Consider the following 16078-nt stretch of genomic DNA (forward strand, 5'->3'; position numbering starts at 1 on the left):
AGGCCAACAAGTGACCATAACTCATAAAAAAACTGAAAAACACAACGGAAGGGACTTTAAAAGCCAAAATACAAAAAATACATTACAACGCATGCGCAAAACCACACACACACACAAACACACACACACACACACAAACACATATACACATATACACAAAAATACACACACATACACACACACAAAACACATATACACAGACTGGGCCACAGCAACGAGTGGCAGGGGACAGCTAGTCCCAGCTAATCTATATAAATAAAAATGTAATGTTCATTTGTGGGATTAATATAACTCAAAAACCAGTGGACCAACTGACACCAAATTTGGACACAAGACAACTATCAGGCCAACAAGTGACCATCACTCATAAAAATACTGAAAAACACAGCGGAAGAGACTTTAAAAGCCAAAATACAAAAAATACATTACAACGCATGCGCAAAACCACACACACACACACACATATATATACTGGGCCACAGCAATGATAGGCAGGGGACAGCTAGTCTATATAAATAAAAATGTAATGTTAGTTTGTGGGAGTAACATAACTCAAAAACCACTGGGTGAATTGACATCAAATTTGGACACAATACACCCATCAGGCCAACAAATGACAATTACACATAAAAACACTGAAAAACACAGCAGAAAAGACTTAAAAAGCAAAAAAAAAACCCCTTAAAAATTACAATGCATGCAGAAAACCACATATATACACAAATACATATGCACATATATACACACACCGAAAACACATATACACAGACTGGGCCACAGCAACGCGTGGCAGGGGACAGCTAGTATCTATATAAATAAACATGTAATGTTCATTTGTGGGATTAACATAACTCAAAAATCACTGGATGAATTGCCGCCAACTTTGGCCACAAGACACCTACTAACCCAAGGAGTGACCATCACTCAAAAAAATTATTTTATCACTTGGGAGTTGTAGTTACTGGGATTTATAGTTCACCTACAATCAAAGAGCATTCTGAACTCAACCAACGATGGAATTGAACCTTGGCACACAGGACTCCCATGACCAACAGAAAACACTAGAAGGGTTTGGTGAACATTGACCTTGAGTTTTGGAGTTTTAGTTCATCTACATCCAGAGAGAACTGTGGGCTCAAACAGTGATGGGTCTGAACCAAACTTGGCATGAATATTCTATATGCCCAAAGATGAACAAAGATGGAGTTTGGGGGGAAATAGACCTAGACATTTGGGAGGTGTAGTTACTGGGATTTATAGTTCACCTACAATCAATGAGCGTTCTGAACCCCACCAACCACAGAATTGGGGCAAACTTCCCACACAGAACCCCTATGACCGACAGAAAATACTTAAGGCCATCCAGTCCAACTCCCTTCACCGGGGCAAGAAAACGTAATCAAAGCCCTCCTGACGAAGAGCCATCAAGCCATAGATATAGATAGATAGATATGATTCACACACACACAGATATAGTATCCTTGATTTGAAAGGACCCCAAAAGAAGGACAATTATATGTTGCATGTTCCAGAATAAGCAAACCAGACAATCTCCACATCTACACTGGCAAAGAAACAGCAAGAAATACTGTTTACCCTCAAGCATAAAGGAATTACATATATAGAAAGCAACATTTTCTCATCACTTTATTTTCCAGATAACCAGACTGGGCCACAGCAACGCATGGCAGGGGACGGTTAGTAGTGTTATAAATAATTTAAAATCAGGAGTAGGAAAGTGTTCTTCACAGGCTGAGCTCCTGCCATTCTATGTTCACTACTATTTGGTTAAACTTACATTAATTGCTATAAGAAGCAGTTGCAAATGTGGCATCTTGCATGCTTTGGAGATAGCATGGCATTTTCCAAAACGTGCATCAACAAGCTGTTTATGATGATCAGGAGTTCATTCATTGTTATTAACTACAGTTCTTTTACTTCTGCAGTGCAAGAAATATGCCTTTGAATATGCCCACGCGTTCGTGCAACTGCTGATAGACCTCTTGGTAAGTTAAATGCACCAGCAAGGTGTCTCTTTCAAGCAGTGTGGCAATTATTGGCAATACTCATTAATAATGAAAAAGCCTGTGCCATTTTACAAAACTGAACTGGGTATTTTGAGCTTTCCATAAGTGAGGGTTGGTGGTATTTGGTCAACACTGTATTTGGAATGGAAAAGCAAGAGGTAGTGACGATTGCCAGTAAATGAGTGAAATACCAACAACTGTTCAGCACTGATTTTGTATATTGTCATTGTTATTTGCATTCAAGTTGACATGACTTCTGATGACCCCATCACTGATTCGGTGAAGAGTTGTAACTGTTTTCCTTTTAGGCTGAGGCCTCTTCTGCACTGCTATATAAAATCCAGATTATCTGCTTTGAACTGGATTATCTGTCAGTGGAGACTCATATAATCCAGTTCAAAGCAGATGATGTGAATTTGGGTGCCATCTGTACGCAGATGACACCCAACTCTACTACTCATTTCCACCGAATTCCAAGGAAGCCTCCCAGACCTTGAACCAGTGTCTGACAGCTGTGATGGACTGGATGAGGTCTAACAGGTTGAAGCTTAATCCAGACAAGACAGAGGTCCCCCTGGTCAGTCGCGGGGCCAACCGGGGTATTGGGTGGCAACTTGTGCTCGACAGGGTTACACTTCCGCTGAAGGTGCAAATCCGTAGCTTGGTGGTCCTCCTGGACTCAACGCTGTCGCTTGATGCTCAGGTGTTAGCGGTGGCCAGGAGAGCCTTTGCACAACTCAAACTTGTGTGCCAGCTGCGACAGTACCTTGTGAAGTCTGACTTGACCAGGGTGGTCCATGCCTTGGTTACATCCATATTGGACTATTGCAATGAGCTCTACGTGGGGCTGCCCTTGAAGACGGCCCAGAAGTTTGAACTGGTACAATGGGCGGCAGCCAGACTCCTTACTGAAGCAAACTATAAGGAGCATACAACACCCCGATTAAAACAGCTTCATTGGCTGCCAATTCAAGGTGCAGCTCATGACCTATAAAGCCCTAAATGGTTTGGGCCCCACCTATCTCTGCGATTGCATCTCCTTCTATGAAGCAGCACGAGCTCTAAGATCTTCCGGTGAGGCGCTCCCCTCGGTCCCACTACTGTCTCAAGCGCGGTTGGTGGGGACGAGAGAGAGGGCCTTCTCACTGGTGGCCCCCCACCTCTGGAACGCCCTTCCAAGGGAAATAAGAGAGGCCTCATCCCTCCCCTCCTTTTGTAAGAGCTTGAAGACTTGGTGGTTTCAACAAGCCTTTGAAAATGACCAGTTCTAACTCAGCCCGACACATTGTCGAATACGGCCTTGTTCTTCCTACCAATTACTCAGATGATTTCCTGTAATCGGCCCTGGAATGAACAGCCACAGACCCGTACCTAATATTATTGTTGCCTGCCATAGCATTGCACTTAATTTCTGAGCCTCCTAAAATTTTTGGGCTTGCACAAATCTTGGCCCGGCCTTTTACATTTTTAAATTGCCTTGTACTTTTAATATATGTGTGTTATGGCGACAATTTTTATGCTATATTTTGTTTTGTTAATCTTATGGTTATGTTGTTTTTACTTTGTATGTTTTGTGATGTTACCTGGGAACCGCTTTGAGTCCCCTCGGGGAGATGGAGCGGGATATAAATAAATTATTATTATTATTATTATTATTATTATTATTATTATCTGCTTCGATAATCTGGATTATATTGTAGAGTGGAAGGGGCCCAAAAGAGTGAGGTTCCTTTCCAGTGCTAAGTGTGAATTAAAACCCTGGTTCCCTGCTCCAATATTTAGTAATAATAAAAATAATAAAACTTTATTTATATACCGCTCTATCTCCCCGAGGGGACTCAGAGCGGTTCCCAAGTAACGTCATCAATACATACAGAGTAAACAACATAAACATAAGATTAACAAAACAATATAAGCATAACAATTGTCACCATAGTGTTGTGAGAAAAGGCAAAAATCTGTTCTGTTTTCATTTCAAATATTGAGTGGCTCTCCTCTCTCCCCACTCCCTGGTTCCATTTATGGAAAGATTTTGTATACAGTATCCCTACTCATTTTTTTTTTAGCTATCCCGGAAAGAGAAATGAAACACTTTTCTTAGTCCAGGAATCCCCATTAGTGTGTCTCCAGTATGTGACTCATTATTAAACTGGGGGGGGGGGGGGGGGAATCCTTAAGGGAGGGGCAGTTGTGTTGGTCAATAGTAGCAAGAGCACCAGAGCTTTTGAAGAATATATATACTAGGCATGGGCAATCTATTGTTCTCAATCAGGGGTCCTCAAACTAAGGCCTGGGGGCCAGAGAAGGCCCTCCAAGGTCATTTACCCAGCCCTCGCTCAGGGTCAACCTAAGTCTGAAATTACTTGAAAGCACACAACAACAACAATCCTATCTCATCTGCCAAAAGCAGGCCCACATTTTATTTATTTATTTATTTATTTATTTATTATTCGAACTTACATACCGCCACTCCCCTGGGGCTCGGAGTGGCTTATAAGAACAGGCTAAAATCTAACACAATGTAAAAACAATTTAAAACAATTTAAAAACAGCAATATTAAAAGTCAAAGGCCTGTTGAAACAGATATGTCTTACATGCCCTGCGGAAAGCTGATAAGTCCCACAAGGCACGGACTTCAGGTGGCAGAGTATTCCAGAGCGATGGTGCCACTGCTGTAAAGGCTCTGCGTCTGGTTGCTGTTAGACGCAAGGTCTTGACATTGGGAATTTCCAACAAATCTTGGTCCTCAGAACGGAGGGATCTCTGGAGTTGGATCTCCCATTGAAATACTAATAAGTTTATATTTATTAAAATTGTTCTTCATTTTAATTATTGTATTGTTTTTAAGTGTTTTTTGCACTACAAATAAGATATGCGCAGTGTGCATAGGAATTCATTCATGTTTTTTTCAAATTATAATCCCGCCCTCCAACAATTTGATGGACTGTGGCCTGGCCCTCTGTTTAGAAAGTTTGAGGACCCCTGTTCTAAATGGTTTTAAAGTACTTACAAAACTAAACTTCTAGTGGTGAATACTAGGGGGCGCTGGTCCTTTGCTTCTACAGTGTGGGGAAAGTTCTGGGGGTGAAAATTTCAGAACTCTAACAATGTTCTGGAACGGCTGTTCCAGGGGCTCCAATTTTGTGTTTTGCACTGAGTGTTTGTTCATAGTCCTAAGTTTCAGGGACTTTGCAAATAGGTGGCTTCCTTTGGCTGCATTCATAGGGCAAGCCACCTGTGAATTATAGTTAGGATCCCTGGTCCCACTCCTCTCTGGGTTTTTTGGAGGGAAGGGGCCATTTTTCAGTTAGTCTCAGCAAAGGAAGTCAATGCAGAGGATGTGTACAGACGTCCTCCTGTACAAAGTCTTCATCCCTTAAGACTTCCCGGGGGAGAACAGTTTCAAGCCTCTAAAGATTCCCAAAGGTTCCGGGGAAACAGCCTTACAGCCCTGAGCAATTCCGGAGGGAATAGTACCTCTAACCATCAAGATCTCCAGTCAGGTGACTACAGGCCTACTGGTACGTCTGCTCGCTTCTGAGACTCAGTTCAGCCGGTAGTAGATTCAAATCAGTCAGGTTTAGGTTCACAGTAGCCTGGGAGGAGCTAAACAAGGGGAATTTTCCTTTGAACAAAGTTATTGAAGATAGTGCCTGTTCCCTGTGGACAAGTTTGAAAGAACTGGTTTCTTTACCAAGATAATTTTACATTTCCTGTTTGTTCATCAATAAAAGACTGTTATATTTAATCTCAAGCCTCCTAAAGACTGTTTAATGAGGGAAATTTTCCTAAAGGCTCCTTTTCGGGGCCCCTGGCTTCCCGCTGGATTTAAGCTGCACATCCTCTTTTAAAGGTGCTTCATTTCAGATCCAGTGGCGACAGAACAAACAAAACTTTCAAAATGTCATTATAAATGGCAGTTCCTAATTGGTTTGTCATAAAAATTGCCAATAATTAAATATTTATGAAATTTTGAAAGGTTTGTTAGACTTTTGAAATTTTCACCACCAGAACTTTACCGATACTGTAGAAGCAAAGCACCATCACCCCCTAGTTTTCACCACCAGAACTTTAGTTTTGTAAGTACTTTAGAACCATTTAGAACCATGGATTGCCCATGCCTAGTATATACAGTACAGAGTGGGGATTATGTAGCCCTACAGATGTTGAACAATGACTTCCAACATTGGTTATCTTGGGTTGGGCCGCTGGAGACACCTAGAGTTGTGATTCTCGAACTCTGGTCCTCCAGATGTTTTGGACTTCAGCTCCCCAAATTCCTGTTGATTAAGCTATTTGGAGATCCTGTGGTTCAAAGTTCAAAACACCCAAGGAACCAAAGTTCCTGTTCATCCTTGAGCTTGTCAGATGTAATCTGAGTTCAAAGAAGCAGCTGACAGGCTGTTCCCCTTTGGAGGCCGGGTGTGGTCCAATTTATCCCGTGACTCCTGTATGACTAGATATCGTCATTATCTTCCGTCGGTGCAGCCCTATTCTGAAGGTGTCATTTCACACCTAAGGGATAATATCTTAATTTTCCTACCATTGGGACATCCATCTCATACTTCGCCTCTGTTGGAAGAATTGCACTTTCTAAGGATGATGATGCAGACTGTGGCCAGGAAATCAGAAGACGCTTACTTCTTGGGAGGAGAGCAATGTCCAGTCTCGATAAAATCGTAAAGAGTAGAGACATCAGACTGGCAACAAAGATCCGCCTAGTCAAAGCCATGGTATTCCCTGTAGTCACCTACGGATGTGAGAGCTGGACCTTAGGGAAGGCTGAGTGAAGGAAGATCTATGCTTTTGAGCTGTGGTGTGGGAGGAAAGTGCTGAGAGTGTCTTGGACTGCGAGAAGATCCAACCAGTCCATCCTCCAGGAAATAAAGCCCGACTGCTCATTGGAGGGAAGGATACTAGAGACAAAGTTGAAGTACTTTGGCCACATCATGAGGAGACAGGAAAGCCTAGAGAAGACAATTATGCTGGGAAAAGTGGAAGGAAAAAGGAAGAGGGGCCGACCAAGGGCAAGATGGATGGATGGCATCCTTGAAGTGACTGGAATGACCTTGAAGGAGCTGGGGGTGGTGACGACCGACAGGGAGCTCTGGCGTGGGCTGGTCCATGAGGTCACGAAGAGTCGGAGACGACTGAACAAATGAACAACAACAACAAGGATGATGATTAGTACATAATTATTTATTTACGATATTTTTACCCTGCCCTTCTCACCCCTGGGTGATGCCATCATCCCCCCCCCCCCCCCCATACGATGCCATCACCATAATAAAACATTCAACAAATACTTTAAGAACATTAAAACAGATTAATTAAAAACAATTGATTAAACAGGCCAGTTATAAACCAAATCCAAGTCTTTCCATCTTGGCTTCTGTCTTTCCTAATAATATAATATAGTATATTGTATGTACATATAATATTTATATTATTATAATGTAATGCAATATAATACTAGTAATAATAATACAATATTATAATTATATATTGACATTATATGTAATATTATTAATGATATTACAATATAATGGTATAGTGCAATATAGTAATATCTAATACTGATATTGTACTATGCTAATAATATAATATATTGTATGAAAATTTATATATATTGTATGAAAATTTTTTGCTCCAGCAAAGGGTCACCGCCTTGTTGTGGCGCTGGAGCTTGAGCACCTCAATGATGTCATGAGCGAAACCGTGAAGGGCCACCCAAGACGGGACGGTTGTGGCAGAGAGGTCAGACCAAGCGTGACCCCTGGGGAAGGCAACGGCAAACCACCCCAGTATCCTTGCCAAGAAAACTAAATGGACCAGTACAACCAGAGATATGTCGGTATGCCATTGGAAGATGGGACTCCCAGGTCGGAAGATGGCCAAAATGCTACTGGGGAGGAGCAGAGGATAAGTTCAACTAGCCCCAGATGTGATGACGCAGCTAGCTCAAAGCCGAAAGGAAGGCTAGCGGCCGACGGTACTGGAGGCGAACGACGAATCCGATGCTCTAAAGATCAACACACCATAGGAACCTGGAATGTAAGATCTATGAGCCAGGGCAAATTGGATGTTGTTATTGGTGAGATGTCAAGACTAAAGATAGACATTCTGGGGGTCAGCGAACTGAAATGGACTGGAATGGGCCACTTCACATCAGATGACCACCAGATCTACTACTGTGGACAAGAGGAACATAGAAGAAATGGAGTAGCCTTCATAATTAATAAGAAATTCGCTAAAGCAGTGCTTGGATACAACCCAAAAAATGACAGAATGATCTCAATTCGAGTGCAAGGAAAGCCTTTCAACATTACAGTGATCCAAATATACGCCCCAACCACAGCTGCTGAAGAAGCAGAAGTAGATCAGTTCTATGAGGATCTGCAGGACCTACTGGATAATACACCAAAAAGAGACATTATTTTCATTACAGGAGACTGGAATGCCAAGGTGGGAAGTCAAATGACAACAGGGATCACAGGCAAGCATGGTCTGGGAGAACAAAATGAAGCGGGACGCAGGCTGATAGAATTTTGCCAGGAAAACTCGCTGTGTATAACAAACACTCTCTTCCAACAACCTAAAAGACGGCTTTATACATGGACTTCACCAGATGGTCAGCACCGAAATCAGATTGACTACATCCTTTGCAGCCAAAGGTGGCGGACATCCATCCAGTCGGTGAAAACAAGACCTGGGGCTGACTGTAGTTCAGATCACGAACTTCTTATTGCCCAATTTAGAATAAAACTAAAGAGATCAGGAAAAATACACAGACCAGTTAGATATGATCTCACTAACATTCCTAGCGAATATACAGTGGAAGTGAAGAACAGATTTGAAGGGCTAGATTTAGTAAACAGAGTCCCAGAAGAACTATGGACAGAAGTCCGCGACATTGTTCAGGAGGCGGCAACAAAGTACGTCCCAAAGAAAAGAAAACCAAGAAGGCAAAATGGTTGTCTGCTGAGACACTGGAAGTAGCCCAAGAAAGGAGGAAAGCAAAAGGAAACAGGGATAATAAGGAGAGATATGCCCAGTTAAATGCTCAATTCCAGAGGTTAGCCAGAAGAGACAAGGAACTATTTTTAAATAAGCAATGCTTGGAAGTGGAAGAAGACAACAGAATAGGAAGGACAAGAGACCTCTTCCAGAAAATTAGAAACATTGGAGGTAAATTTCAGGCAAAAATTGGTATGATAAGAAACAAAGATGGCAGGGACCTAACAGAAGCTGAAGAGATCAAGAGAAGGTGGCGAGATTATACAGAAGATCTGTATAGGAAGGATAACAATATCGAGGATAGCTTTGACGGTGTGGTGAATGAATTAGAACCAGACATCCTGAGGAGTGAGGTTGAATGGGCCTTAAGAAGCATTGCTAACAACAAGGCAGCAGGAGACGACGGGATCCCAGCTGAACTGTTTAAAATCTTAAAAGATGATGCTGTCAAGGTGATGCATGCCATATGCCAGCAAATATGGAAAACACAAGAATGGCCATCAGACTGGAAAAAATCAACTTACATCCCCATACCAAAAAAGGGAAATGCGAAAGACTGCTCCAACTTCCGTACAGTGGCCCTTATTTCTCATGCCAGTAAGGTAATGCTCAAGATCCTGCAAGGAAGACTCCAGCAATACATGGAGCGAGAGTTGCCAGATGTTCAAGCTGGGTTTAGAAAAGGCAGAGGAACGAGAGACCAGATTGCCAATATCCGCTGGATAATGGAGAAAGGCAGGGAGTTTCAGAAAAACATCTACTTCTGCTTCATTGACTATTCTAAAGCCTTTGACTGTGTGGATCATAATAAATTGTGGCAAGTTCTTGGTGGGATGGGCATACCAAGCCACCTTGTCTCTCTCCTGAGGAATCTGTACAAGGACCAAGTGGCAACAGTAAGAACTGACCACGGAACAACAGACTGGTTCAAGATTGGGAAAGGCGTCCGGCAAGGCTGCATCCTCTCACCCAACCTTTTTAACTTGTATGCAGAACACATCATGCGATGTGCGGGGCTTGATGAATGCAAAGCTGGGGTGAAAATTGCTGGAAGAAACATTAACAACCTCAGATATGCAGATGACACCACTCTGATGGCCGAAAGCGAGGAGGAGCTGAGGAGCCTTCTAATTAAGGTGAAAGAAGAAAGCGCAAAAGCCGGGTTGCAGCTGAACGTCAAAAAAACCAAGATTATGGCAACAAGAATGATTGACAACTGGAAAATAGAGGGAGAAACCGTGGAGGCCGTGACAGACTTTGTATTTCTAGGTGCAAAGATTACTGCAGATGCAGACTGTGGCCAGGAAATCAGAAGACGCTTACTTCTTGGGAGGAGAGCAATGTCCAGTCTCGATAAAATAGCTGGAGGAAAGTGCTGAGAGTGCCTTGGACTGCGAGAAGATCCAACCAGTCCATCCTCCAGGAAATAAAGCCCGGCTGCTCACTGGAAGGAAGGATACTAGAGACAAAGTTGAAGTACTTTGGCCACATCATGAGGAGACAGCAAAGCCTAGAGAAAACAATTATGCTGGGGAAAGTGGAAGGCAAAAGGAAGAGGGGCCGACCTAGGGCAAGATGGATGGATGGCATCCTTGAAGTGACTGGACTGACCTTGAAGGAGCTGGGGGTGGTGACGGCCGACAGGGAGCTCTGGCGTGGGCTGGTCCACGAGGTCACGAAGAGTCGGAGACGACTGAACGAATGAACAACAACAACAACATGAAAATTTATATTGTAAGCCGCTCTGAATCCCCTTCGGGGTGAGAAGGGCAGAATAGAAATGCCATAAATAAATAAATAAATAAAATCTGTGTCAATTCATTGTCACGAGTTGCCTAAGTCTTCTTTCTACTTGCTGCTACTCAATGGTCGAATACCTGGTCCCATAGCCAAGTCTTAAGTTTCCTTCTGAAAGACAGGAGGGAGGTGGCCAGTCTGATGTCCCTGCGGAGAGAGTTCCACAGATGGGGGGGCCACTGCTGAGAAGGCCCTGTCCCTCATTCCCACCAATCGCATTTGTGATCGCGGTGGGATCGAGAGTAGGACCTCTCCAGATGATCTTAAACTTTGTGATGGTTTGTAACAGGAGGTACAATCGAACAGGTAGTCTGGGCCAGAACCGTTTAGGGATTTAAAGGTTAAAACCAGCACTTTGAATTAAGCTGATAGGTAGCCAGTGTAACAGAGGGGTTGTATATTCCTTGTACGCAGCTCTGGTGAGCAACCTGACTGCCGGCAGTTGGACTAGTTTCCGGGCAGTCTTCAAAGGCAGTCCCATGTAGAGTGCATTGCAGTAGTCAATTCGGGATGTAACAAGAGCAGGCCTGTAGCGGGGGGGGGGGGGTTAGGGGTTCAATCCCCCCCTTAAATTTTTCAGGTTTTTAAAAAATAACCTGGTTTACTCATGAATTTTAACTGGTTAACCAAACCCCCTGATCTGGCCACAGCGGTCCACGCTCTTGTTACATCCCGAATAGATTACTGCAACGCACTCTACGTAGGGTTGCCTTTGAAGACTGTTCAGAAACTTCGGTTAGTCCAACGGACGGCAGCCAGACTACTCACTGGAGCATCATACAGAGAACATGCTACCCCTCTGTTATGTCAGCTCCACTGGCTGCCGATCCAGTTCCGAGCACAATTCAAAGCGCTAGTTTTGACCTACAAAACCCTATACGGTACCTCTCCGAACGCATCTCCTTCTACGTCCCGCCTCGGAGTTTAGATTCTCTGGGGGGGGGGGGCTGCTCTCGGTGAGATTGGTGTGGATGAGGAGCAGGGCCTTCTCGGTGGTGGCCCCTCACCTGTGGAATTCCCTCCCCGGGGAAATTAGATCATCGACATCCCTGCTCTCTTTCAGAAGGAAACTAAAAACATGGATATGGGACCAGGCCTTTGGGTAATCTGACAGACAGATAAAGGACAATTTTGACTAGAGTTGGATAGGATTATGACAATGTGGAATTGAATTTACAGATTTTGAACTTGGCGAACGTTGGTCATTAGATCAGTTTTTATTAACTGTTATTGTATAATTGGATTGTTTAACTGTTTTATTTATTGCTGCTATGTATTTTATTTTATTATGTGTATTGCTGGCATCAAATTGTGCCTTTTTGTAAGCCGCCCTGAATCCCCCTTCGGGGGTTGAGAAGAGCAGGGTAGAAGTGCTCGAAATAAATAAATAAATAAATATGCTAAGTCTATGAGACGCAAAAAATTAAGAGTCCCTCCAGAACTGCAAGCACTATCTCAAGCAAATATTGACATTTTTTTCACACTGTCATTACTTGCAGCAATAGCCGATGTAGTGAAGCAAACAAGTTGGGGGGGGGGGGGTGTTGAATGCTCTCATTAAGGAGGCCAGACTTGGTGGAGGTGGTTGACAGGGGTGGAGCTGCAGGCTATTGAAGGCTGCACTGCCCCCTGCTGTGCTCTTTGCTTCAGCGTGACCCTAACCCCCCCCCCCGAAATTTTCAAACACCCCCCCCCCCGAAATTTTCAACCTTCCCCGAAATTTTTTTCTGGTTACGGCCCTCAACAAGACCATGGACCACCATGGCCAAGTCAGATTTCCCAAGATATGGGTGCAGCTGACCCACAAGTTTTTATTGTAAAATAGATCTCCTGGCCACCACCGAGACCTGGGGTTCCAGGCTCAGTGGTGAATCTAGAATCACTCCCTTGATGGTTTTGGCAAGTGAATTTTTAATTTAATTTTTAAAAGAATCAGCTATTTTAGTTATTAGAGGTTGCTCTTTGGATTTCCTTTCTCATGATTCTAACTTTCTCTCCCCCCTTTCTATGTCTACTTTGTTGCTGACTGCAGGACCGGGTAAGTGAGAATATTACCAGGTTTGATTTTTCATCCTTAAAGTTATTTTTTGTTGAGAATTTGCCCTGGCTTGACAAAAGGCAACAGGTTATAATGAAGGTGGACATTGGAGAATGATTTGGTTTTGATTAAGATTCAGAAAGACCTTTATTGGGAGATTACAAAACACCGAATGTCTGTCTAATGATTCTCCGGAGGGCTCTCAGCCACTGCATGCCTTCCTCGGGTTGTCTTCTTAGCACAGTGGTTCTCAACCTGGGGTCCCAGATGTTTTTGGCCAATGACTCCCAGAAATCCCAGTCAGTTTACCAGCTGTTAGGATTTCTGGGAGTTGAAGGCCAAAAACATCTGGAGTTTGGGGAAAACAGAATCTTGACATTTGGGAGTTGTAGTTGCTAGGATTTATAGTTCACCTACAATCACAGAGCATTCTGAACCCCATCAATGATAGAATTGGGCCAAACCTCCTACACAGAACCCTTATGACCACCAGAGTGGGCCACAGCAACGCGTGGCAGGGGACGGCTAGTTATTACTAGAATCTTATATTTTCTGTATTATTTTGTGTTCTATTTGTATTCTACTCCAGCTCTTCTTCATTAAAGGTTCTGTGCTGGTACGGCTGTACCAGGAGTTCCAAATTTATTTGCTTTGTATTAAATGTTTGCTTGCAGCCCTAGGTTTCAGGGACTCTGCAGATAGGTGACTTCCTTTGGTTGCAGTCATAGGGCAAGTCACCTGTCCATCATCGTTAAGTTTTGGTCCCGCCCCTTGCTCAGGGCAATTGGGAAGGGAAGGGAGCCATTTTTAGTTAGTCTCAGCAAGGTAAGCTTATGTATAGGATGTGTGCAAGCTTCCCCTGTGCAAAAGCTTCAATCTTTAAGAATTTCCAGGAAAACAGCCCTAAAGACCAAAGAACTCCAGCTGGAGTACATTTACTGCCTTGCTGGTAGGTCCACTCGGCGTTCGAGATGCAGTTTGACCCGGTAGCGGAGCCCACATCAGTAAGGGTTAGATTACAGTCAGCCTGGGAGAAGTTAAAAAGGGGATTTTCCTTTAAAGAAGAAGTCCTTCGTGGGCAAGATTGGGAATTCAACAGTTGCCTAAAAGCTTGGAATCATTTGCTTAACTTTACTGAAGACAAGAGAAGTTTCTGTTTGATTGTTCATTAATAAAAGACTTTGTTATACTTCTCAAGCCATCTAAAGACTGTTTGTGGTGGAAAACATTGAGAACTTCTCTTTAGGCCCCCTGGCTTCCCTCTGGGCAAAGGTTGCACATCCTGTTCTAAAGACAATTATTTACAGGCCCAGCGCGCGACAGAATAGGTTCATCTTGATTGTTCTTATTTAGATTATTTCCTTTTAACTCTTTTATCAAATTTTAATTATTGTCTAAATAATCTAAAGGCTTCATTTAATCTGTTAGTAAATTAATATTGTGTAGACAAAATGCACTATGTATCACTGTCATGCATTTCTTAAGGAGTGTGTCAAGAATTGCACACATGTAGAATCCAAACATTTATTTTGGTACCTGGTATTATGGCAGAAAAGTTTCTAAAAACCACAAAGACTCCCTGAAATGAATCTGTGCAATGATAACTTAGTGACAGCAAGAAATTTATTTTTATTTATTTATTTACGACATTTATATGCCGCCCTTCTCACCCTGAAGGGGACTCAAGAGCGGCTTACAAGAAACAATGGATTCTGACCTATTTAATCTCTTTTTTCCTCCATCCAGCCCCCAAAGAGCATTTGTGAGGAAATCAGATTCTGTGACTCTACTCAAGCTGAGCCTTCCCCTACTTTGCCTGCCAGCCACCCTCCTGTCTTGCAAGCGCCAAACACCATAGAGGTAAGCATAACAGCACCACCTGCTGGCGGGACAGGGAATGACAAGAGGCCAATGGTATTACCTAAACAAGTTGAACTCGGAACAACAGAGTGACATCAGTGTTGCTGTTGGTGAAATTTGTTTAAAGCTAGTAAAGTCTTGCCTGGGCCAAGCACCAGAAACAATTGAAGGGACTCTAAATAAAAATTTGACATGAAAGTAGACAATTTCTCATGTGTATTTTACAAATCTCGCAGTCAGGTGGGTATTTATTTATTGATCGTGTCAAGAGCAAACCAAACAGCTGTATTGCATTAAAATCAAACAAACAAACACAAAGTTTGCAAGCTTGGTAGTTGATTAAATGTCCTTTGACCAGTATCTGGCCACTTGGAGTGCCTCTAGTGTTGCCGCAAGAAGGTCCTCCATTGTGCAGGGCTCAGGTTGTATTGAAGCAGGTGGTCAGTGGTTTGTTCTTCTCCGCACTCGCATTTATTTTATTTATTTATTTATTTGATGCACTTATTAACCGCCATTCTCAGCCCTTACGGGCGACTCATGGCAGTGTACAGTACACATAAAAAGACAGTTACAAAGGCCAGTATCAACAACATATAACTATACAACAAATACAAACTACATAAAAATCCGCTTCGTCTCTTAGTAGAATCATAGCCAGTCTCATCTTCCTTATACCATTCCAGTTCTCATTACCGTAATGTTGTTGCTTAGCACTTAATTAAATGCCCTCTCGAACAGCCAGGTCTTAAGGCTTTTTCGAAAGGACATGAGGGAGGGCGCCTGTCTGATGTGTGCCGGGAGAGTGTTCCACAGCCGGGGGGCCACCACCGAGAAGGCCCTCTCCCTCGTCCCCGCCAGCCGAATCGCATGCTGTGGATTCCACTCTGTAGTCCCATTTCTTAAGATTGGCTCTGCATCTCGTGGTGTCAGAGCGCAGTCTGTTCAGCGCCTTCCAAGTCGCCCAGTCTTCTGAGTGCCCAGGGGGGAGTCTCTCATCTGGTATCATCCATGGATTGAGGTGCTGGGTTTGAGCCTGCCACTTTTGGACTCTCGCTTGCTGGGGTGTTCCAGCGAGTGTCTCTGTAGATCTAAGAAAACTATGTATTGATTTAAGTCATTGGCATGCTGGCTGATACCCAAACAGGGGATGAGGTGGAGATGTCTCTGCCTTGGTCCTTTCACTATTGGCTGCTACTTCCCGGCGGATGTCAGGTGGTGCAATACCGGCTAAGCAGTGTAATTTCTCCAGTGGTGTGGGGCGCAGACACCCTGTGATAATGCGGCATGTCTCATTAAGAGCCACATCTACTGTTTTAGTGTGGTGAGATGTGTTCCACA

General features: G+C 43.4%; 1 protein-coding gene across 1 annotated transcript in view; it reads left to right on the forward strand.

The window, feature by feature from the left end:
- LOC132771175 (prosaposin-like) overlaps nt 1-16078 on the forward strand; it is a 110910-nt gene that overhangs the window by 73133 nt on the left and 21699 nt on the right. Inside the window, exons 7-8 of the mRNA XM_067466202.1 lie at nt 1947-2006; nt 14627-14740. Coding sequence (XP_067322303.1) covers nt 1947-2006; nt 14627-14740 — 174 coding nt within the window. The remainder of the gene's footprint in view (nt 1-1946; nt 2007-14626; nt 14741-16078) is intronic.

The sequence above is a fragment of the Anolis sagrei genome, chromosome 3 (assembly GCF_037176765.1).
Source record: "Anolis sagrei isolate rAnoSag1 chromosome 3, rAnoSag1.mat, whole genome shotgun sequence".
Classification (NCBI taxonomy): domain Eukaryota; kingdom Metazoa; phylum Chordata; class Lepidosauria; order Squamata; family Dactyloidae; genus Anolis; species Anolis sagrei.